Source organism: Hylobates moloch, unplaced genomic scaffold (genome assembly GCF_009828535.3).
Source record: "Hylobates moloch isolate HMO894 unplaced genomic scaffold, HMol_V3 SCAFFOLD_1, whole genome shotgun sequence".
Taxonomy (NCBI): Eukaryota; Metazoa; Chordata; class Mammalia; order Primates; family Hylobatidae; genus Hylobates; species Hylobates moloch.
The window spans coordinates 234872618-234897902 of record NW_026652276.1 but is presented as its reverse complement, the minus strand read 5'-3'; the positions used below and the strand labels follow the sequence as shown (position 1 = coordinate 234897902).

General features: G+C 40.7%; 1 protein-coding gene across 5 annotated transcripts in view; it reads right to left on the bottom strand.

Annotated features, from left to right (window-relative positions):
• Positions 1 to 25285, bottom strand: part of DPP6 (dipeptidyl peptidase like 6) — a 1054804-nt gene that overhangs the window by 435419 nt on the left and 594100 nt on the right. For all 5 annotated transcript variants that reach the window (XM_032753183.2, XM_032753184.2, XM_032762299.2 and 2 more), the window contains exon 3: positions 7893 to 7991. In XM_032753183.2, coding sequence (XP_032609074.1) covers positions 7893 to 7991 — 99 coding nt within the window. The remainder of the gene's footprint in view (positions 1 to 7892; positions 7992 to 25285) is intronic.

The window sequence follows — 25285 nt, the reverse complement described above, 5'->3', positions numbered from 1 at the left end:
TGTTCCATTTCTACACACTACCACCTCCTGCTGATTGATCACTCACCACGGCTTTTTATACCTGCCACTTCCTTTCCAGTCACAGCCTCAACTTTCAGTATCAGGAGATGGCTCAAATTAAGGCACATTAATATCGTGAAATACTATTAAGATGTTAAAATGATAATGACAATGTATGCTTATTGCCATGAGAATATATGTATGATAGGTTATGAATATTTTCCTACTTAATACACTTAGTATTATTCCATATATGTTATTATCTGAAAGGATAGCTATGAAAATTTAATAGTGGCCATTTCCACTTGGAGGGTTACAGGTAATTTTTATTATCTTTTAAATATGTGTTAATCTCTGATTTCTAATTTACTATAATAAATATATACATATAATACATGTGTAGTATATATAATACAAGAAGTTGATATAAGATATCAGCCTAAGCTTGCACCATGTCATGGTTATTCTAAAACCTTCAGTGCCAATAAGTTAAACCCAACTTCTCAGCTTCTCTAAATTCTCCCCCATACCCCCTTTGCCTCCCTTCACGGCCTCAGAGCCTGCATACCTGGTCCCAGCTTCCACCCTGATCTCTCGCTCTTCTCCCTCAGGCTCAACACTGTTCATGAATATGCCAAGCAGGCTCCTGCACCAAGACCTTTGTGTCTGTTGTTCCACCCTGCCTGGAAGGCTTTCCCCCAGAGAACTCATCTGCATGATCCTCACCTTCAGGTCCCTGCCCCCAAATCACATGATCAGAAAAGATTTCCAACCATTCTATGTGAAGTCACATGCCTGTAAGTTTCCTTATCTTTAAAACTAGGCTGTTTAAGTATCAAATGAGAAAATGTCCAAGAAGTCTTCGTGGATGGCCACAAACTGGGGACTTTGCTGGTGCTGGGGACACCACGGTAAACAGAGAGATGCGAGTCCCATCCTTGTGGAGTTGACATTCATAAATAATTATACCTAACGTGTGTAACAAAAGGGTCAGTGCAGGATATAGGAGAATCCCAAACCAGAAGAGTGAATGTGGGGCACAGCGAGAATCAGGGAGCAACTTACAGGAAAAAGATAACATGCAGGGTGATGACTAGGAGTGATGACCAGCGGACACGGACACGGAGAGGAGAGGGAGTGTGCTGGGCAGAAGGAATATCCTATGTAAGAGCCACTCTAGGGGCAAAGAAGACAGACTTTTGAAGCAATCCGAAGAAGTTCACGTAGGCAAAGTTTAAGAGAAAACTGGGGAGACGGCCAATGATGAGTCAGGAGAAGGAAACAGATCATGTAGAGTCTGAGACGTGGAGGGTCGGGGGGGCCAGGGCTGTTCTCAGTGGGCACAGCGGGCAGCGGGGGTCTGTGAAGAGGTTGGGGGAGGTTGATGTAGTGCTGGGCATGAGGACGTGAGGTGAATGTAGGACACTGCAGTGGACATGGAAATTAGCCAGTGACTGACATGTACACACAGACACACACACACACACACACACACACACACACCCCTCTCTCTCTCCAAGTGTATAGCTCGGAAGAGCATCTGAGCTAGAAAATTGAAACTCATCATCATATAGACAATACCTAACATTATGGGGGTGAATTATTTCCCCTCGGGGAGTACAAAGTGAGGATAAGTGAGAAACTTGAGGAATTCAGACTTTTAAAGGTAGAAACATTAAAATTCCACCCCAGTCACTCAGGCAACCCCTTCTCCTTGCACCTGAGGTACTACCTGAGGTGCCGGAGCAGAGCCTTGGTCCTGTCCTGCTGCTGCTGGGCTGTGCCCAGCCCTCCAAGCCTCCAAGTGGACTGATGCCAAGTCTGCCATGGTATTCATGCACCCAAACATCACGTGGAGGCTAGGATGGGCACGCGTGTTCTGAAGGCAGAGCTGGCAGGATTTCTTGATGGATCAGATGTGGGATGATAGAGAAAAGGGAGAATAAAAGATGACTTGAAGTTCCTTAGCTTGTTCTACAAATTTTTCCATCAACTGACATCAAAAGTTTGTGGATAGGGTGGATTTTTTTTCTTTTGTATTTTTGGTTTTGGGGGGAAATCAAGGACTGAGACTTGGAGATATTAAGGTTAAAATTGAAATGTCTCTCAGACATCTGAGAGATTTGAGAGAAGGTTCGTCTGATGACATATGTTTAGGAATCATCAGTAAATGGAGGATATTTAAAACTATAAGACTGGAGGGAGACACGGAGGGAGGGCATGCAGCCGTGAAAAGGAGAGGAACAAGTACTGAGTTTTGCAGCAATATTAAACATCAGGGAGAAGAGGGAGAACCGGCCAAGGCTGCTGCAAAGCAGATGCCCGTGAGGTGACAAGAAAGAAAAAAGTGTATCCAGGGCAGAGGAGGAGTCAGTCGTGTCCAGTTCTGCTGGCAGGTAAAATAAGACAGGGTCCGAGAAATGCCCGTTGCATTTAGCAACCTGGAGGTCATCCCTGACCTTGACAAGAGGAGTTTTGGAGAGTGCTGGGCGTGGTAGCCTAACGGGAGTGGGTTTAGGGAGAGTGGGAGAAGAGTAACTGGAGATGTTATAGATAGAAGACTGCTTCAGGCTGCAAAGGGGAACAGGGAAGCCAGGCCGAGCCAGGCAGGGCATGTGGGATTGAGATGAGGTGTTTGTGTTAAGGTGAGAGAAGGAAGAGCACATCTGGTTCACGACGGGAATCTGCCAACACAGAACAAAAATTTAGGGGAGAAAGGAGGGGCCTGCTGTAATGATTCCTCAGGTAAGTGAAGCGAGTCCATCTGTGGTTCCTTTAGATTGAGTGCAGACAGCAGACAGGTCACCTGTGGGGCGGGGCAGGGGCAGGGTGGGGGTGGTGCAGGAAGAGCCAGCGGCAGTGTTGATGCCAGTTGACATGACAGTGGGAGTGCTCCTCAGCTCTCTTCTGGCAGTTTCAGCTAAGAAGGAGGATGGGGAGGGAGTTTGCAGGGTTGGGCAGAGAAGGTGAGATTTGCAATTATCATCATCTAGAAATGAGAAAGAGGGAATGGGCCAGGGGAACCCAGGATGATTGGTCCATGTAAACAAAGAGTAACCAAAATACCTCATCACAGCCCCTAGAGCAGAGTCCCAGAATGGCACAAAGGGGCTCCAAAAGGTTGAGAAGTGCAATGCGGTTGTTATAACAGGTATAAGAATTTACTAAATGGAGCAAATGCTTGGAGAGGCAGCGCTGTGACCACTTCTGGGAGTGTGCGCCTCTTTGAGAGGGAGCCCAGAGTGAGCCTTTTCTCTTTTTCTTTTCTTTTCTTTTTTTTTTTTTTTTTTTTTTTGAGATGGAGTCTTGCTCTTTCGCCCAGGCTGGAGTGCAGTGGCGCAATCTCGGCTCACTGCCACCTCCAACTCCCAGGTTTGAGCGATTCTGCTGCCTCAGCCTCCCGAGTAGCTGGGACTACAGGTGTGCACCATCACGCCTGGCTAATTTTTGTATTTTTAGTAGAGACGGGGTTTCACCATGTTGGCCAGGCTGGTCTCGAACTCCTTACCTCAAATGTTCCACCCACCTTGACCTCCCAAAGTGCTGGGATTACAGGCATGAGCCACCGCACCTGGCCCAGAGTGGGCCTTTTCATGGCTTTACACACCTCATTTGGCTTGCACCAGTAGTTGTAACAAACAAGTAGGGAAGTCTACAAGGGTTTCAGGATATTAGCAAATGTGAGGCTGTTGTACCAATCATTTTCAGACAAGGTAGATTTAAAAAATTAAGCATACAGTATAAAAATGAGGGAAGGGAAATTCAATTCCAACCCAACACATTTCCTCCTGATAAATAAAGTGTATTAGTTCCAGACTGTTAACTCCAATATTAAACCCAAGATACACTTGGTTAACTTCAGTGGTTACTGTGTACTAAAAAAAAAAAAAAAAAAAAAAAAAAAAAAAAAAAAAAAAAAAAAAAATCAAGTCTCTTCCTCTGTAGAGAATTACACCATTTTTCTTTATCTCTTGGGTATTTTGTACCTTTGACATGGGCACTATGGAAATAGAAAGCTAGAATAGAGACTTCAAAGGGTGGCAATAATTCTGAGCTATTTGGAACCTATAATTTTGGTTAAAATGCACAATGTAACTACTAAGGTTGCAAAAGAAATTGTCAGGAGACCTGAATTTTATCCAGTACAGCATAGTTTATAAAAACCAGACAGACCTAGGTTCAAATCAGAATTTTGCTACTTACCAACTTTGTGATATTGATCAAGTTATTTTAATACCCTGAAACTCAGTTTCTTCATCTGTAAAATGGGAATCAGTGTAGCTGTGGTAATTAAATGTCTCTCTCTCTCTATATATATAAATTTTATATATATATATATATATATAAAATTTAGCCTAGAGCTTAAGACACAGTAAACACCCAGAAGATAATAATGATGATAATGATAATATGATCTTGATGATGTTATGATGATGATGGTGATGTGAAGAGGAGGAGGAGGAGGAGGAGGAGCCTGTGATGGTGGTAGTGGTGATAGATGCTGGTGGTGGGTAATAATTCTTATGTCTATCACTAAGAAACAGTTCCATGAACAAATCGCTCACCCTTTTTGGCCCAGCAATTTGTCTGCTACACTGTGGGCACTCAACAATCTCTTACTGAACGAATTAATGTTCTAATAATTTCTAAGGTTCATCCCAGCTCTACAACATGAGATAATCCTATGGATTTGTAGTAATCTTTTCCCAGATCTTAACACTTAGACTTGCGGTATTAAAAAAAAATGGGTGAACTCTACAGTATTTGTCAAAAACCAATTATAAAGACTCAGTTCATCATTGCAAAGTTACTTCATTCACTTTAAGCTATTGCCTCTTTAGGGAGCTGGAAGGGAGAGAATGATTAGGAAGAGGAATAAGTTAAAAAAAAAAGGTAACTGGAAGCTGAGGGTCATGTGTGAGTGGAATTACTAGGTTCCAAAACACTCCACATCAAACCTGTATTTGGGGACCTAACCACTTGGTTACTTCACAGCAAAACTTCACCTTCAGTGTGTACATTTACAGAGGGAGAATCATCCTAAGAAAGCTCCTCAACACCAAAGGTAGGTCCATTAGAACCGCAGGTGGTCTTTATGGATAGGCATAACCTGCTGATACAGGCAGGCTGGGCATTTTCTGCTGGGCACATAGCCACGTCTCAGTTGCATGTATTAACTCTCAGCGCTTTGCGGATATAAAGAAAATCTGGCTGTTCTCCTCTGGCCAGAAAGCCAGTGCATCTCTGGGCAGGCTCCATTCATTTGCCCATAAAAATCAAACACCTTATACCATGAACTGGCACAGGTTCCTCCAAAAACATCTGTGCTCTTGTGTCTCCACACCTCTGCATATACTTTTTTTTTTTTTTTTTTGGCACATGGAATGCTGCTTTAGGCCAAGTCTTATGCCATGGGCTTTCTAATAAAAATAGATACCTTATAGGTATGAATACACTTTATTTCAACATATCATGGCATCTGCCCAGGCCCTCCTCCAACCTACTCTGAACCCTAGAGCTCAGGTTTGGTGTCCCTTGTTTCTGGCCTCTTGATTCATCCTTGGATTCTGCCTCTCCACGAGAAGGAGAAGGAGAAGCAGAGAAGGAGCAGAAAGAGGAGCCTGTGGTGCTGGTGCTGGTGCTGGTGCTGGTGGTGGTGGTGGTGGGAGATGGTGGTGGTGGGTGGTGTGACTCCCACGTATACCACTGAGAAACAGTTCCGTGGACAAACCTGCTCCCTAAAGACGTAATATGTTAAAGTGAATGAAGTAACTCTGCAATGATTAACTGAGCCTTTATAATTGTTTTTTGACAAATACCAAAGAGTTCACTCTTTTTTCTGACAGGGTCTCGCTCTGTCACCCAGGTTGGAGTGCAATGGCATGATTACAGTTAACTGTAGCCTGGACCTCCCAGGCTGAAGCCATCCTCTCACCTCAGCCTCCCAAGCAGCTGGGACCACAGGTCCCACATGGCTGGCTAATTTTTTATAAAGGTGACATTTCAACATGTTTCCCAGGCTGGCCTCAAATTCCTGGACTCAAGCGATCTGCCTGCCTCGGCTTCCCAAAGTGCTGGAATACAGGTGTGAGCCACTGTGCTCACTCATTTTTTTTAATACCACAAGTCTAAGTGCTTTGTTTTGTCTTTGTAACTGCTGGGCATTGTTTCTCAGCTTGGTTTTGGTTCCGCCAACCAGGGTTTAGCAAGACTAACATTCTAGACCTGACATTCTTCCAGGGCTCTATTCTTAGCCTTCTTTAACAAGCTCCTAGCCATCGCTTTAAGACTGAGTTTGTGCACTGTCTCTGGGACATCCTTCGAGAAGAATGAGAACTTCCGATCCTCCTCTCTGAGTCTTGTGTGTTCGGATTCCCACTGGCTGCTCATAGATTTGTCTCCAACAAAACTTTGAGCTCCTCAAGGAGAGTAGTCACGTTTTCCTCCCAAGGTCTACCTGCGGCATCCCACAAGTGCTTGCATTTGCTGATGCAGCGGGTGAACACGAACGTACAGTGAACACGAACACGAACACGAACATTTCACCAGATCAGCCGAAAACAAAAGGCAAAGTCAATTCCTCCACCAAACAAAAAGACTTCTGTGCTGTTTTTTTTTTTTTTTTTTTTAAATATCTGTGTGCCCTTGGCATTCATGATATACTGCTGCTCTAATTTCTCCCCACTTTTCCAAAATACATTCCCTCTGAGATCCATCTACTTTTTTCACTTTTAAATAAGCTAATCTAAGGGTCAGAAATTAATCCTGAAGCCACAGTAGAGGACAAAAGAAAAGTGATTGCCCCTAAGCAGGAGACTAACAGCCAAGAGTCATTGTTAATTGATTTCTGAGAGTTTGTGAAGCATGAAAAGCATTGTAGAAGCAGTTTGACAGAAAAAAATACAACGATACTCGATCACTCAGCAAGAGGACAGTGGGAAGAGCTCTGAATTGGAAGTCAGGGGACGGGTTGCTAGCCACAGCTCGCACTCATCAGCTCTGTGACCTCGGAAAAGTCACTTGACCTCTCTGGACCTCATTTATTATAAAAGCAAGGATCTAAACTAGACTTTGATCACTATAAAGTTTCTCTGATCTGAGGATAAACCTTCAAGTGTATTCCACTGAAGCAAAGACTAAACGTAAGCAACAGCTATGGAGACAACAGGGAGGTGCTGGCAACTTGGCCTGCGGAGGGATGGGTGCATCTTCCATGGATGCACTTGAATTATTTCAGACCCAATTAGAAGAAATAGATTATGTTATGAAACAACACAGGCATGGTGAACATATGCCTTCTGCCCCCAACTGTATTTTGTTCTGTTGTTTTAAAAAAAAAAATCCCCCACACAAGGAAAGTACATTTAATCCAAATTAAAGTTCAACAGGGAAAATAAATGAATCTGCATCTGTGTACAGCACTCCAAGGTTCATTTGGAAGCTATTCTACAAGAACCCCATGAGTTGCTTTTGGTCCTTCTGCCTAACAGAAAGACAGCAAGAGAACAAAAGGGAATGAAGATTGTGGAGAAGGAAGGAAAGCTCACTGTGCCCTGCACTGTTCCTGTTGCTAAGCAACATCCCACAGCTCCCCCGGAGAAATGATGTCTTTGGGAGGTGGCACACAGAGGACACGTCTTCAGCAGACCCATTTCTCATTAAGTGAAGGCTGTGTGGATGCTCGGGAGGCAACACCATTACAAAAGCCTGATTTTACCAGATACACATTTTCATAGAATGATAATCTGATGATGATCACAGCAAAAGCTCTGTAGATCCCCTTCTGTGGCCAAAGGGGGAAATCCGAGAGGGAAATTACTAGACCCAACCTATTGAAAGTGGGGGTGAGGCGTGGGGAAGCAATGTCTCGTGCACAAAGGGCCTGGACTCACCACTTATCCACTTAGCCTCGGGGTCATGAATTTTGAAGTCTTCACTGAAGAGATCTTCCACAGTGACCTTCTTCTTTTGAGACAGACTATTATCTTCCGCTAGAAAAAAAAAAAGAAAGCAAAGAGTTAAGCTTGTTTCATAATTAGTAAAATGAGAGGACCATAAACATTCTGACTGTCATTCATAAATAGTATGGATGGGAACACACATGATGTCCATAAGTGAATGGGGATAAAAGCCAGTCTTGCATTCTGTTTTTAATTAAACTATCAAAATCTACGCTGAGATCATGATTCAGTAGAACAGCATCGTGCCTCCTCACCCACACCTGCAGCATGTAAGTAATCATATTTCTTAGTATAGAGGTAAATAATTATTTCAAGATTGATTTATGAACAATAGGGTGGGAAAAGTCGAGAGGAAGATACGGATATCCAGAATGGATCTCAGTCATATGATGTAATTGGTCATTCATGAAGCATTCATTAAGTGCAGCATTTTGGCTGCTGGGAATTCAAAGACACAGAAAATATTCTTAGGTCTTCATTCTCCATAAGCTTCTCCTGTCCCTGGCTGTCTCTGGGTTGTGGGTTAGTTCTTGTTCAGACAGGACCAAACCCCAATTATCTGTACACAAACTACCAGATTCTGCCTTGCCGCGTCTCAGTTACAAGGCTTAGGAGAAAGCACTTGGGATAAGCCTGGGAACACACTCAACTAATGTTCATCCCAAGATGAGATGTTCAGTTAATGGCATCAGTGGGTGAGACTTTAAAAATCTGAGAGCTTTTATCCTGTATTTCCAGAGGTCAAAGCTTCTAGAGTTTTTGCTCCTCCTCAGAAGCAGCTCTCTCCATTAGAGGCACAAAAATCCACTTATTGACTTTGAAAAGACACAGGGCTGTCAGCATGCCTGACCTGTGAGCCTATAGGTCAGTCCATTCCACCACCTTCACTTCTGTGATACTAATAAGAAACTCCTCTGTATATTGACTTGACCATATCTGATGACCATTAGCTACCTAGGATGCTTATTTACTTCCCTGCCCTCTTAAATAGAAGATGCTAAATATCATTGCACATGTTTTTCAAAGACTCCCAGTTCTCATTTCAACAGTTTCCTGTTGTGCTGCTATGTGGGGTGATCCTGGTGCTAATTGAGGTGCATATGTCTGTGTGCATTCCACATTCAATGGCTCTAGATATGTGGGTTTTTGTATTTCAATGTCTGGTGGGTATGTCTGTTTCTTGTTTCAATTTCTGGCTGTTACACTTTTTGGACTGTTATTGTTCTTGACCTTGACAGAACCATTTGCCTCTTTTAATTTTCTGTTTTAAACTCTGCGGCAGGTTAGAAAAACAGAAAGAAATTTTGTTAGGATTACACAAACAAATTGGAATAAACAATCTCTAAATAAAATCTTCAAAGCTTCTAGGACCCTAGTACATTGCATGAGTTTTATTACGTCACTTTTGGTTTCTTCCTTTTGGGTCTGGATGTTAACAAATTACTGAAATTGTCAGAAAAGTCATGTATTCCTTTGTGCATTGATTGATCTCTTGAATATCATACAGGGTTACTGTGTGTAGCAGTCTTTTGAAAATTACAGAATGGTGTGACTCAAGGTGGCCTTAATTGTGAGACATGACTGTATATGGAGCTATCCCGGGTGCTGAACATAGCACATTAAACCAAACCAAGTTGTTTCTTCTCTCTAGGAGCTTTCTAGGTGTGGCTGAAGCAGCCTCAGGAAAAGGCACATGGCTTCAAACATGATGCACTTCCATATACACGACAATAAATGAGAATTTTAAAAATTACTAGACATTGATCTAATAAAGTTACACTCTGATCTTGCAATTAAGAAGTCTAAAACTTCCTGAGACATTCTTAAGTACATGGTCAGAAAATAATAATCATGTTGAAATTTACATTTTATCTGATTAAACTTCACTATTCAAGAATGATTCTAGCCACGCAACTTAAGGTATCTATGTGTCTCATAAGAAAAAACATGTAAGACTGCCATTTAAACGAACTTTGGAAATAAAAGATGAAAAGGCCATGTATTCACTTTCTGAAAATCTTTCTTTTTATACATGTATTTTACTTTAAAAACTGTAATTTTATTTGTTTTTTTAAAGATATTTTTAAAACACTTAAGACTTCTATATAGGGAAAGTATGTGGTGGAGGTATTATGATATATGCTATTAAAAGTGCTCCATTCAAGCCAGGACATGACTCTGTCCTTAATTAGCTCTGTCTCCTTAAGAAACTCACTGCTGGCCTCTCTGTACCTAGATGGCTCATTTGCACATTTAACTGATATCTAATTCATTGGTTTATCATTTGATTCATTCCCAAAATCATCTGAGATAATGACAGGCACAGGTGACTGCCACATTCCACAAACCACGCTGAGCCCTGAAGAAGAGAAAGGCCTTATACAAGCTCACAGAGCAGTGGAGCCAAAGCAGAACGAATGACCAGAACACAGCAGGGACAGTGCTGAGAGGAACAGGGCTTGTCCTGCTAATATGGAAGCAGACTATTAAATAAGAAAGTGGGAGGGATTCCAGGAGGACTTGCTGAAGGAAAGAGGCTGCTAGCCAAGATAAAGGAGAGAGAAAAACATTCAAGCTAGGAAGGCTCGTAAGGGCAGAAAGATGTCGGTGAATGCAGTATTTTCAGGAGATTGTGTGTGTTGGCAATGGCGTGGCAGACAATGTGAACAGGAAATGCTACAGGGGAAGGGAGATTCTCTCATTGTACTTGATATTCTGAAATTCCATTAGAAAAATGTCCACTTGTGGATTTTCTTTAAAAATTCTGCTTAACAGTCAGTAATACTTTCAGCTTAAAGGCTACTTTTCTTCACATCAGGAATACTACCAATAATTATCTCATACAATATGGCTCCTCCAGCATTTGATCCCCTCCTTCCAGAATCCCATCTGGGCTGTGCCGGAGCTTCTAGGTCAATCCCCATACCTCGGGCTTTTTCTTAAGTTTTTCCATCTTTTTATGGCTTTGGGAGTATTTGGATGATTTATTCAGTTCAATCTCCAATTTGTCAATATTTTAATACACCTGGACTGTTCTATTACCCAACTAAGGATTTAAATTTAAAATAATTGCATTTTAATATCTAATATATCTAAATAACTTTTTCAAGATCATCTACTCATATTTTATAGTTTCATGCTTCTTTAGCATAGTCATAGTTCTTTTAAAAATCAAAATGTCATTTTCTGTTTTCCCTACTGATTTAAATTTCTTTGGATTTTAGTTTTCATGTGTGTTGGGTTGGTTTCTGCTTTATAGGGGGATGTTTTCTGCAGACACCTTGTGGTTCTTGGTTGTAAGTTTCCATCTTACAAGTGTTCTGGGTCTTGAGGGGCCCCTGGTTGTGTGGTCCTCAGGCAGTTTTGAGATTCTGTCTAGGAAACAGCCCTAAACTAAGTCTTGGGTGGTCATTTAGGCTGGAACCTTTTCCCCCAAGTGGATGATCTGAGGCCTTCTGACCATGAACCCAGTTTTCAGGCATGGGCTCCATGTACCCCTGGTCTCTCATGAAAACCAACCTTCCAAGCCCTCCTGTTGTGCCTGACTTCATTCTCTACGGCTTGAGGATGACGGAAATTTGGCCTTCCCTTCTGCTGTAGGTTTTTACCTGTTCCTTCTTGTGAGGATGCCTTCCCTTTCAGTCCAGGTATATGAAGAACTCCTGTTCTTGTTTTTGAGAAAGAAGCAGCTATGCTTTTGTTTGTTTGTTTTTTGAGACGGAGTCTTGCTCCGTCACCCAGTCTGGAGTGCAGTGGTGCAATCTTGGCTCACTGCAACCTCTGCCTCCCACATTCAAACGATTCTCCTGCCTCAGCCTCCTGAGTAGCTTGGATTACAGGCACCTGCCAACAAGCCCAGCTAATTTTTGTATTTTTAGTAGAGACAGGGTTTCACTATATTGGCCAGGCTGGTCTCGAACTCCTGACCTCAGGTGATCCGCCCACCTCGGCCTCCCAAAGTGCTGGGATTACAAGTGTGAGCTACCATGCCCAGCTGCAGCTATGTTTTTCGTTATTTATTTTGCTGTCACTTCCACATGCTTTTGCCATCAAAACAAGGAACATTTCTGTGCTCAATCTTCCTTCTTAAACTGGAAGGCAGCATAAAGTTGGCGACGCAAGAAGGGGCAGTGGCTTTCACTGTTTGGATTTCGTCCCAAAGGCAATTCGGGGATCAGTGAAAAATAAAGTTCCTTCCAGCCCTTTAGCTTGATATATTATAGAAAACTCCATGGCACTTCAAATTGACTTGGCCTGGTTAGCTCACCAGCATGTAAAGGCATGCTGAAATCTGCAGTGATGTAGTTATTCTTTACCAAGGCCAATGTGTAATGCAAATTTCTCAGCCTCCTTTCCCTTCCTCAGATATTTGTTAAATAGTAAAATTCCTGGAGAACCCTTTGGAACTCCTTCTCTAAATATTTTAAATACCAGAAAACTAGAAATAAATCCCATCACCCGAGCATAGCTGCTGGAGTGGCATGCAATCCCTGCAGGTAGAGGTGAGCTACTGACAAACTCAGCTTGGTAACAAAGAAAATCTGTCCGGAAGAGTCCAAGACTTTCTGTAAAATTCTGCTTTTGTGAGCAATTTGGAATAACTGACAACTCTAAAGTGCTTTATAGTCTTCCGAGTGCAATATTTACGATCTCTCCTGATCCCCACCATAACAAGGAGGAAGGAAAGTTACATTGAGCTACTCAGCTACTGAGAGGTTAAATGACTCCTCCAAAGATGTATGAGGAATCGGTTGGCAGATGTCAAGCACTAGGTGTTTTCAAAACTCAAAGGAGACAAGGGCTATGGTGGGCTAGCTTCACAGGGGAGACAGACCCCCAAGCTGAGGCTCAGAGTAAAGCACTCTTTGTATTTAGAACAATTTCTATGTTATTCCTACAAAATGGATACTATTTGTTTGCTTCCTTACCAACACTTCACAAAAACAGGTGGAAATCAAAGAAGCTGTCCATTTTCCAACGTCTGTACCATTAATTCACAAATTCCAATGAGATCACTTTTGCTTAAAAATAAACCACTGCAGCCTGTTCCATCAGTGATGGACCTAACACAGATGCTGCTCAGTAACAAGGAAAAAGCTCAATGAGAACGCAGGAAACACATCATTTAGTTCTGCCAGCATATTTATTGATTGAGTGCCCTGTGTCAGGCACTGTGGATGCTGGAACAAGACTTCCAATTATATTTCTTTCTTTTTTCTTAAAGTAAAAGAGGTAGAATCCATGCTGTGTGTTGCAGGTGCTACTCCCATTTCCTTTGTAGATTCTTATCATAATGAAAGAATAAATTTATATCATGCTGTACCATCAAGAGATTAGAAACAATGAAACTTAAAACCAGGTAGCACGTCTGTAAATCACCATATGAACCTTGGGGATTTCGACCTAATCCTGAATTAAACTGTCCCACTGGCAGATTGGTCACCATATGAATCCATAGGTCAGAGCTGAGATGGTAACATCTCATCCATACACAAAAACCTTAGAGACGGAAGGAAGCCGCGGCAGCAGCTGTGAGTCAGGGGAACACTCTCTCTCTTTACAAAAGTGAGATTTACTCAAAATACATAAAAATATATTTCTCTGAAGAAACCTCTCTAGAATCATCCAACCCCAAATGTAAGAAACAAAATAACTATTGTTGGGATAAGAATTGCATTAAATAATCTTACCTGAGTGATGCTAGAGGGGCTACAAGAAAATGTACAGTCAATACCTCTTTACAACGTGTGTGTGTGTGTTTTACTTTCTCAAAGTTGATCAGGCTTTCTTTTCTGCTACCAGGAGCTACTATCAATGAACTAGTTATTTGCTTTCAAGTCTATTTCCCATGCTAGCTTGATATTTTCCTTTTCTGTTTTAGTTAGGAATTGCAACTTCATGTCTCTAAGGGGCCTGGCAAACAGATGTTCAGTCCATTTCTTTTGAATGAAGAGAGCATTTGTTTTAAAAATCTGTGCCTTTGCTTGTATTTTTGCTTACTTTCTTGTAATGCAGTCTTCGTGTTACTAAAGTATATTATTTATGGTTATACTCCAGACTTATGTCTATAAAAAGTCTCACAGAGATACTAATTTATCTTAAAAGCTTTTCCTTACAAGTTCACATGTCTTCAAATAATCTAAGAAAACTAGTAGCATAATATCAGAATTAGTCACATAATACTTTTTATTGAAATGGTAGAAACTAAGTTATCAGCATTATTCAGCACATCTTATGAACTAAGAAATTGTAGTTATGCTTTATTTTAAGCTTCTAAATCAAATACATCAAAGGTATACATTCCCTCTTCATGTCCTTACCTCCATTCTTTTAGATCCAGGAAATAAACTGAAACCTTAAAATATATTCAGCAGCCTGTTTGCTTTAGTGAGTTACAGTATTAGGCACCTGTGACTTCACATGATTATATGCGGATAGGTTGATATGTTTCCCTACCTAGTTTATTCCTTTCTTGACACCTTTATTAGAGATAAAATTCACATACCATAAAACTTAGCCATTTAAAGTCTACAATACAATGGTTTTAGCACGTTCACAGAGTTGTGCACCATTACTGACCTAAATTTGGAACATTTTCATTACCCCCAAAAGATTAGCATAACAATTAGCAGCCACTCTCCATTCTTCCACATCTCTCTTCAGCTCTTCGCAACCAAAATTCTTCTTTCTGTCTCTAAACATTTGGCTATTCTGGACATGTAATATAGATGGAATCATACAATATGCATTTTGTTGTGACTGGCTTATTTCAGTTAGTATTGTGTTTTCAAAGTTCATCCATGTTGTAATATGTACAGAACGCACCACTACTTCGTTCCTTTTCATAGATGAATAATATTACAAGCTAATGATGTTGAGCATCTTTTCATGCACTGACTGGTTATTTTTATATCTTCTTTGGAGAAATGTGCCACTTTATTCAGATTATAAAAAATGCTGAAATTAAGAGATTCACTGTCAAGAAAGATACTGCCATCCTGAGAGCATGGCTGAAAAACCCTTGCTGATACTTGAAAGATCAAAAGGTAAGTATTCAGTCACACAAAAGGCCCTTTGAAGAGCTTAAATGTGTGATTCACAGACCCCAAAGCTCTCTCAGCAGAAGCCAAACATAGAGATGAAAGTATCTAGAAGAATCCTAGGAAGAGCCACTTGTCTAATGGAATGAATTCCCATGACATACATAGAAGATCCACAGATTCTTAAGAATTTATATCTGTAGAAACATTGCCAGCTTGGACTGAAAAGGAGAGAGGGAGTATGAAACAAATAAAGGCTGTTGGACTCTGTATTAGCCCATTCTCACACTGCTGTAAAGAACTACCTGAGACTGGGTAATTTATAATGAAACGAGGTTTAATTGACTCATGGTTCTGCATGGATGGGGAGGCCTCACAATCATGGTAGAAGGAAAAGGGGAAGCAAGCACTCTTTGTGACATGGTGACAGGAGAGAAAGAAAGCAAAGAGGGAGGTGCTACGCACTTTTAAACAACCAGGTCTTGTGAGAAGTCTACCACAAGACAGCACTAGGGGGATGGTGCTAAACCATTAGAAACCAGCCCCATGATCCAATCACCTGCCACCAGCCTCTCATTCAACACGTTAGGATTACAATTTGACATGAGATTTGGGTGGGAACACAGAGCCAAACCATATCAGACCCCCAAAATTCTCAGGCAGAAAACATGCTTATAAAACTACTCAGCTACAAGCTCAAGCTGTCATTCACGAAGAAGAAGGATGACTCCCAGAGGGCAGACCTGAGAGCCCTAGGATACTATTCCCAAGCCTGTAAACCTAATGCAGTTTCCCCAGCTGAATTTAGAAGTTGTTTGGAACTAGTGACTCATTTTTTTCCCTTTTTAAACAAGAATGTCTATAACTGTCATCCTATACCTGTCCCACTACTGTGTTTACCTCTCCAGTTTCTCAGAACCACAGTACAGATGAATTGTGCTTTGGGTGGAGTATGCCCTAAGGCCTACTCAAAACTCATTCAGATGATTTCAACGTTAAAATTTGGGAGTTCTGAACTGATGAGATCACAGACTTTGAGTTGATACTATAATAGGTTGAGATTTCTGGGGACCTTGGGGTAGAGTGAATGAATGTGCTTTATATATGAGAAGGATGTGAATCTTTGGGGGTCAGAGAACAGACTGTGTTAGGTAAGACAGGGCCATCCCAAAGATGTCCACATGCACTGGCATTATGTACTGAATTGTACCTACCAACAAATCCATATGTTGACGCCCTAACCCCCAATGTGATTCTATTTGGAGATAGCGCCTTTAAGGAAGAAACTGAAGTTAAATGAGATCAGAGGGTGAAGCTCTAATCTGGTAGGACTACTGTACTTAAAAAAGAGGAAGAGAAACAAGAGCTCTATTTTCCTCTCTGCAGGCACACATATGTGCACTCACAGAGAAAAAGCAGTGAGAGGATACAGCAAGAAGGTGAGGTCTGCAGGCCAGGAAGGGAGACTTCACCATAAACCAACCCTGCTGGCACCTTGATCTTGGACTTCCAGCCTCCAGAAGTGTGAGAAATGAAATTCTGCATTTATTTATTTATTTATTTAAATTATACTTTAAGTTCTGGGATACACATGCAGAATGTGCAGGTGTGTTATATAGGTATACATGTGCCATGGTGGTTTGCCGCACCCATCAACACATCATCTACATTAGGTATTTCTCCTAATGCTATCCCTTCCCTTGCCCCCCACCCCTCAACAGGCCCCAGTGTGTGATGTTCCCCTCCCTGTGCCCATATGTTCTCATTGTTCAACTCCCACTTATGAGTGAGAACATGTGGTGTTTGTTTTCTTGTTCCTGTGTTAGTTAGCTGAGAATGATAGTTTACAGCTTCATCCATGTCCCTGCAAAGGACATGAACTCATTCTTTTTTATGGCTGCATAGTATTCCACGGTGTATATGTGCCACATTTTTTTTATCCAGTCTAACATTGATGGGCATTTGGGTTGGTTCCAAGTTTTTGCTATTGTGAATAGTCCTGCAATAAACATACAAGTGCATGCGTCTTTATAGTAGAACGATTTATAATCCTTTGGGTATATACCCAGTAATGGGATGGCTGGGTCAAATGGTATTTCTAGTTCTAGATCCTTGAGGAATCACCACACTGTCTTCCACAATGGTTGAACTCATTTACACTCCCACCAACAGTGTAAAAGTGTTCCTATTTCTCCACATCCTCTCTAGCATCTGTTGTTTCCTGACTTTTTAATAATCGTCATTCTAACTGCAGCGAGATAGTATCTCATTGTGGTTTTGATTTGCATTTCTCTAATGACCTGTGATGATGAACTGTTTTTCACATGTTTCTTGGCCGCATAAATGTCTTCTTTTGAAAAGTGTCTGTTCATATCCTTCACCCACTTTTTGATAGAGTTGTTTTTTTCTTGTAAATTTGTTTAAGTTTTTTGTAGATTCTGGATATTAGCCCTTCATCAGATGGATAGATTGCAAACATTTTCTTCTCCCATTCTGTAGGTTGCCTGTTCACTCTGATGATAGTTTCTTTTGTTGTGCAGAAGCTCTTTAGTTTAAGTAGATCCCACTTGCCAATTTTGGCTTTTGTTGCAATTCTGTTTTCTAAACCACCCAGTCTGCATATTTTGTTGATAGCTCAAGCTGACTAATACAATTTGTATTTTCAAAATTTTTTCAACTTTGTGTTGCTAGTACATAGAAATGCAATTAATATATGTAAATAGACCTTGCATTCTGTAACCTTTCTAAACTTACTCACAGTAGACCCCTCCTTAGCCATGGTTTTCTTTCCACAGTTTCAGTTACCCTCAGTTGACCATGGTCTAGAAATATTGAGATTATTTTGACAGAGAGTGAGAGAGAACACATTCATGTAACTTTTGTTACAGTATATTGGTAAAATTTTTCTACTTTATTTCTAGTTATCATTATTAATTTCTGACTGCACCTAATTTATAAGTTAAATTTTATCATAGGTATATGTGTGCAATAAAACCCCATAGTATATGTAGGATTCAGCACTATCCATGGTTTCAGGCATCCACTGGGGTTCTTGGAATGGATACTCTGCAGATAAGGGGGACTACTATATATATATTATTTTGGCATGTTCTGTGCAGGCATTCATTTTGTCTGTAACAAGGACAGTTTTATTTTTTTATTTCAAGTAGAAATAATCCAATAAAATTATTGAGAAAACCCAATTTGTTTAAGTCATGGTTCCAATATCAATAGACCAATTATAACTATTAATGAATTTTAAGAAAAGTTCACTTGACCGGAATGCCTCAAGACAAGTTGTTCAGTTATATAGGATTATATATTTTTTCCTCTCTCTATGGCTTCATTACATCTTCAGATTTACAGCAGAAATATTTGTTTAAGTATAAAATTGTGAATGTTGAAAGGAGGCAGAGCAAGATGGCCAAATAAAAATCTTCACTGATCATCTTCTCTATAGGAACACCAATTGAACAACTATTCACAGAAAAAAGCAGCTCGTCAAGAACCAAAAATCAGATTAATGATCACAGTATCTGGTTTTGACTTCATATCACTGAAGTAGCACTGAAGAGAGTGGGAAAGACAGTCTTGAGTTTCCCCTTCCTCATCCCCTGGCAGCAGCTGTGTGGCACAGAGAATCTGTTTGCTTAGGGCAGGGAGAATGCAGTGACTGTGGGACTTTGCATTGAAACTCAGTGTTGCTTTGTCACAGAGTAAAGCAACGCTAGGCAGAACTCAGTCAATTCCCACAGGGGGAGCATTTAGACCAGCCCTAGCCATTGGGGAATTGCATATCCCAGCAGTGGGAACCTGAGTTCCAGCAAGCCTCACCACTGTGGGCTAAAGTGGTCTGGGGTCCTAAAATAACTTGAAAGGCAGCCTAGGCCACAAGAACTGCAATTCCTGCGCAAGTCTTGGTGCTGTTCTTGGCTCAGAGCCAGTACACTTGGGGGACACACAACCTGGTGAGACAGTAGCTGGGGTGGCCAAGGGAGTGCTTGCATCACCCCTTCACAAACCCAAGGCAGCACAGCTTGCAGCTCTGGGAGAGATTCTTTCCCTCTGCTTGAGGAGAGGAGAGGGAAGAGAAAAGAGGAAATTGTCTTGTAACTTGGATACCAGCTCAGTCACAGTAGAATAGGGCACCAGGAAGAGTCATGAGGCCCTCATTCCAGGTCCTAGCTCTGGGATGACATTTCTTTTTTTTTTTTTTTAATTATTATTATACTTTAGGTTTTAGGGTACATGTGCACAATGTGCAGGTTTGTTACATATGTATCCATGTGCCATGTTGGTTTGCTGCACCCATTAACTCATCATTTAGCATTAGGTATATCTCCTAATGCTGTCCCTCCCCCCTCCCCCCCACCACAACAGTCCCCGGAGTGTGATGTTCCCCTTCCTGTGTCCATGAGTTCTCATTGTTCAATTCCCACCTATGAGTGAGAACATGCGGTGTTTGGTTTTTTGTCCTTGTGATAGTTTACTGAGAATGATGTTTTCCAGTTTCATCCATGTCCCTACAAAGGACATGCTGCACAGCAAAAGAAACTACCATCAGAGTGAACAGGCAACCTACAGAATGGGAGAAAATTTTTGCAACCTACTCATCTGACAAAGGGCTAATATCCAGAATCTACAATGAACTCAAACAAATTTACAAGAAAAAAACAAACAACCCCATCAAAAAGTGGGTGAAGGACATGAACAGACACTTCTCAAAAGAAGACATTTATGCAGCCAAAAAACACATGAAAAAATGCTCATCATCACTGGCCATCAGAGAAATGCAAATCAAAACCACAGTGAGATACCATCTCACACCAGTTAGAATGGCCATCATTAAAAAGTCAGGAAACAACAGGTGCTGGAGAGGATGTGGAGAAATAGGAACACTTTTACACTGTTGGTGGGACTGTAAACTGGTTCAACCATTGTGGAAGTCAGTGTGGTGATTCCTCAGGGATCTAGAACTAGAAATACCATTTGACCCAGCCATCCCATTACTGGGTATATACCCAAAGGACTATAAATCATGCTGCTATAAAGACACATGCACACATATGTTTATTGCGGCACTATTCACAATAGCAAAGACTTGGAACCAACCCAAATGTCCAACAACGATAGACTGGATTAAGAAAATGTGGCACATATACACCACGGAATACTATGCAGCCATAAAAAATGATGGGATGACATTTCTAAACATACCCTGTGCCTGCCTTGAATGGAAGAACCCAATCCTGGCAGGATTCCTCACCTGCTGACTAAGGAGCCCTTGGGCCCTAAATAATCAGTAGCAGTGGTACTCAGGCAGTACTTGCTCAGGGTCTTGGGTAAGACTCAGAGACAGGCTGGCTTCAAGTGTGACCCAGGACACTCCCAGCTGTGGGGCTACAGGGAGAGACTTCTGCTTAAGAAAAGAAGTAAAGGTAAAAAGCACTTTGTCTTGCAACTTAGGTACCAGCTCAGGCACAAAGCGGCAGGGTACTAAGTGGGCTCTTGGGGTCCCCAATTCTAGGCCTTGGTTCTTGGATGATATTTCTGGACCTGCCCATATTATCCCTGTTTGCAGATAATATGATCTTATATTTGGAAAAACCTAAGGATTTCACTAAAAAAAATTAGAACTGATAAAAAAATTCAGCAAAGTTGCAGGATATAAAATCAACATACAAAAATCAGTAGTATTTCTATATGCCAGCAGTGAACAATCTGAAAACACTCATAGGTGGGAATTGAACAATGAGAGCACATGGACACAGGAAGGGGAACATCACACACCGGGGACTGTTTTGGGGTGGAAGGAAGGGGAGGGATAGCATTAGGAGATATACCTAACGCTAAATGACGAGTTGATGGGTGCAACACACCAACATGGCACATGTATACATATGTAACAAACCTGCACATTGTGCACATGTACCCTAAAACTTAAAGTATAATAATAATAAAATTAAAAAAGAAAGTAATTCAATTTAAATCACTGCAAATAAAATAAAATACCCAGAAATTAACCTTACTAAAGAAGTAAAAGATCTCTACAATGAAAACTATAAAAGATCGATGAAAGAAATGGAAGCAGACATAAAAAATAAAAATATATTCCATGTTAATGGATTATAAGAATCAGTATTGTTAAAATTTCCATACTATCTAAAGCAGTCTACAGGTTCAATGAAATCTCTATCAAAATACTAATGACATTCTTCACAAAAATAGAAATAACTATCCTAAAATTTACATGGAATCACAAAAGATCCACAATAACCAAAGTTATTCTGAGTAAAATGAACAAAACTGGATGAATCATATTATCTGACTTCAAATTATACTACAGAGCTATAGTAATCCAAACAGCATGGTACTGGCATAAAAACAGACACATAGAGCAATGGAACAGAACAGAGAACCTAGAAACAAATCCATATACCTACAGTGAACTCATCTTCAACAAAGTTGCCAAGAACGTATGTTGTGGAAAGGACAGCCTCTTCAATAAATGGTGAAGGGAAAACTGGATATCCATATGCAGAAGAATAAAACTAGACCCTTCCCTCTCACCATATACAAAAATCAAATCAAAATGGATTAAAGGCCTAAATGTAAGACCTCAAACAATGAAACTACTAAAAAATAAAAATCGGGGAAACTCTCAGGGACACTGTACTGGGTAAAAAATTCTTGAGTAATACCGCATTTAGCAAAGGCAACCAAAGCAAAAATGGACAATTGGAATCACATTGAGTTAAAATGCACAGCAAAGGAAATAATCAACAAAGTTAAAAGACAACCCACAGAATGGAGTAAATATTTGCAAACTATCCATCTGACAAGGGATTAATAAGCAGAATATATAAGGAGCTCAAACAACTCTATAGGAAAACATCTAATAATCCAATTAAAAATGGACAAAAGATCTGAATAGACATTTCTCAAAAGAAGACATACAAATGGTAAACAGGTATATGAAGAGGTGCCCAACATCATTGATCATCAGAAAAACGCAAATCAAAGCTATAATGAGACACCATCTCACCCCCGTTAAAATGGCTTATATCCAAAAGACATTCAATAACAAATGCTGACAATGATATGCAGAAAAGGAAACCCTCATACACTGTTGATAACAATGTAAATTAGTACAACCACTATGGAGAACAGTTTGGAAGTTCCTCAAAAAACTAAAAACAGAGCCACCATATGATCCAGTAATCCTAGTGCTAGGTATGTACCCAAAAGAAAGGAAATCAGTGTGTCAAACAGACACCTGCACTCCTATGTTAGTTGCAGACCTGTTTACAATACCCAAGATTTGGAAGCAACCCAAGTGTCCATCAACAGATGAATGGATAAAGAAAATATGGTACGTATACACAATGGAGTACTATTTGGCCACAAAAAATGAATGAGATCTTGTCATTTGCAACAACATGAATGAAACTGGAGGTCATTATGTTAAGTGAAATAATCTAAGAAAGACAAACTTGGCACAGAAAGACAGACTTGGCATGTTCTCGTTTATTTGTGGGAGCCAAAAATTAAACAACCCATGGAGCTAGGGAGTAGAACAATGGTTATCAGAGGTTGGGAAGGGTAGTGGTGGATGGTGGGAGTGGGCGGGGGGATGGTTAATGGGCACAAAAATAGAGTTAGAAAGAATAAGATTTACTATTTGATAGCACAACAAGGTGACTACAGTCAACAATACCTTATTATACATTTTTAAATAACTAAAAGAGTATAATTGGATTCTTTGTAACACAAAGAAAGGACAAATGCTTGAGGGGATGGATACTCTATTTACCCTGGTGTGTTTATTATTTCATGTATGCCTGTATCAAAATATGTCATGTGTCCCATAAATATACATACCTACTATGTACCCACAGAAATTAAAAATTAAAAAATGGAATAGTGAATGTTGTAAATGTGTTTTTGATTTTAAAAACCAACTTATTATTTGATGAGAGATTTTATTAAAGTGAAAAAAAGATTGCAAATATTACTTAAAGGGAAGAGAAAGGGTAGGAAGCTGGGATTGAGGAGAAAGTCTTTTAAGCATGCTTCTTTCCCATCTTATCTAGTGACAAGTCAAGAGGTGCATTTAGAATCAATGGAACAAGAAACTTATATATGAAGAAATTTTCACACGTGGTTATGAAATACATCTATAGAGGACTTTAAATAGCATCATAGGTTTTGTAACTCAGAGTGAAGAGAAGGAAGTGGAAGGAAATGTAAAGCAGCTACATTTTGACCTTCGTAGTCGGTAGTCTGTGGACATTGACATATCAGCATGATATTAAAAAGTATATGAATAAGGCTGGGCACAGTAGCTCAAGCCTATAATCCCAGCACTTTGGGAGGCCAAGGCGGGTGGATCACCTGAGGTGGGGAGTTCAAGACCAGCCTGGCCAACATCGCGAAACCCCATCTCTACTAAAAATGCAAAAGTTAGCCAGGTGTAGTGGCACATGTCTGTAATACCAGCTACTTGGGAGGCTGAGGCAGGAGAATCACTTGAATCCAGGAGGCAGAGATTGTGGTGAGCTAGGATCATGCCATTGCACTCCAGCCTGGATGACAGAATGAGACTCCGTCTCAAAAAAAAAAAAAAAAAAAAGCATATGAATAAATACCAGAAGACTTAAATCAGAAATGGTGGAAAGGGACAGTATCTAGGGACTGGTTGTAGAATTGACAGTATGAGAAAATAATTATAAAAGGATTATTGTTGTTCATTTAATATTTCTTTTCTTTTCTTTTTTTTTTTGAGATGGAGTCTCACTTGTCACCCAGGCTGGAGTGCAGTGGTATGATCTCGGCTCACTGCAACCTCCGCCTCCCGGATTCAAGCAATTCTCCTGCCTCAGCCTCCTGAGTAGCTGGGATTACAGGCATGAACCATAACGCCTGTCTAATTTTTGTATTTTTAGCAGAGATGGAGACCAGGTTGGTCTCAAACACCTGACCTCAGGTGATCTGCCTGCCTCGGCCTCCCAAAGTGCTGCGATTATAGGATAAGCCACTATGCCCAGCCAATTTAATATATTTCCACTATTTACTTTTTTTCTATTTATACATCTTACTTGTGCAATAAAATTAAGAAAATCATGTTTTGATCATAAACATATACTCATACCTGAATTGAGAGCCTGAACCAGTATGTGTCTTCATGATGTACAAATACCAAGGTCAGCTATTAATAATTTAACCTTCTCAAATGACTGGCTTGCTGTGTAAACACAGGTGTAGTGTGCTCCCAATATGGAAATAATGGGTGGGACAATTCTTCACCCGATGCCTACGAGAATAGGCATGCTAAACCCAAAATACTTGTGACACGTAGCAAACACCTTTACACGTTGTAAGGGGTGACTTAGTCTCAGAAATTATCATTATCTGTCATATACAATGTATATTTTTAATTTGAATTTCATTGGCTTCTTTTATTGATCTGCATTTAATCTCCCATCTCCACGAATTTAATAACATAGACTGTAAGTGGAGCTTAAATCTGTTTAATTGAATGTATGTAAAATAAGAAGAATTAAGTCAATGCTGGAGATTCCTCTTCCTCTCCTCTTCCTTCCTCTTTCTCTCAAATTTTGAAAAACATCAAAATACATCTCAGTGTGAATGAATTTCATTTCCTTTCTTTGCGGTGAAGATGGTAAAGAACCACCTTTTGAAACTCAGGGGTGTCCCCTAAAGAGCTGAGCTAGGAGCCCAGCATGGACTCCCACTGTGAATGGCGGGAAGGAGCAGACACGGCAGTGCATGGCACAGTTGTTGTCAAGTTCATGGTCTTCCAAGGGCTAGCACATGGCTTCTAAGCATTCTAGTTCTGATCTCTCCACAAGTGTATTCTTTTGCCTGCCTGTAAGACATGGCCACTGTAAAAGTGGCAACGCCATTTATCTCCCTTTATTTTAGCCTCCTGCGGCTGCTGTAACAAATGACCACAAACTTGATGGCTTCAAACAGCAGAAGAGTACGCTCTCCCAGTTCTGGAGTCTGGAAGTCTGAAATCAGCTTCACTGGGCCCAGATACAAGTGTCAGCAGGGCTGCATGCTCTTGGAGGTTCTGGGGAAGCATCTTGTATTAGTCCATTTTCATACCACTATGAAGAAATACCTGAGACTGGGTAATTTATAAAGAAAAAGAGGTCTAATGAACTCACAGTTCCACATGGCTGGGGAGGCCTCACAGTCATGGTGGAAGGCAAAGGAGGAGCAAAGGCATGTCTTACGTGGCAGCAGGCAAGAGAGTGT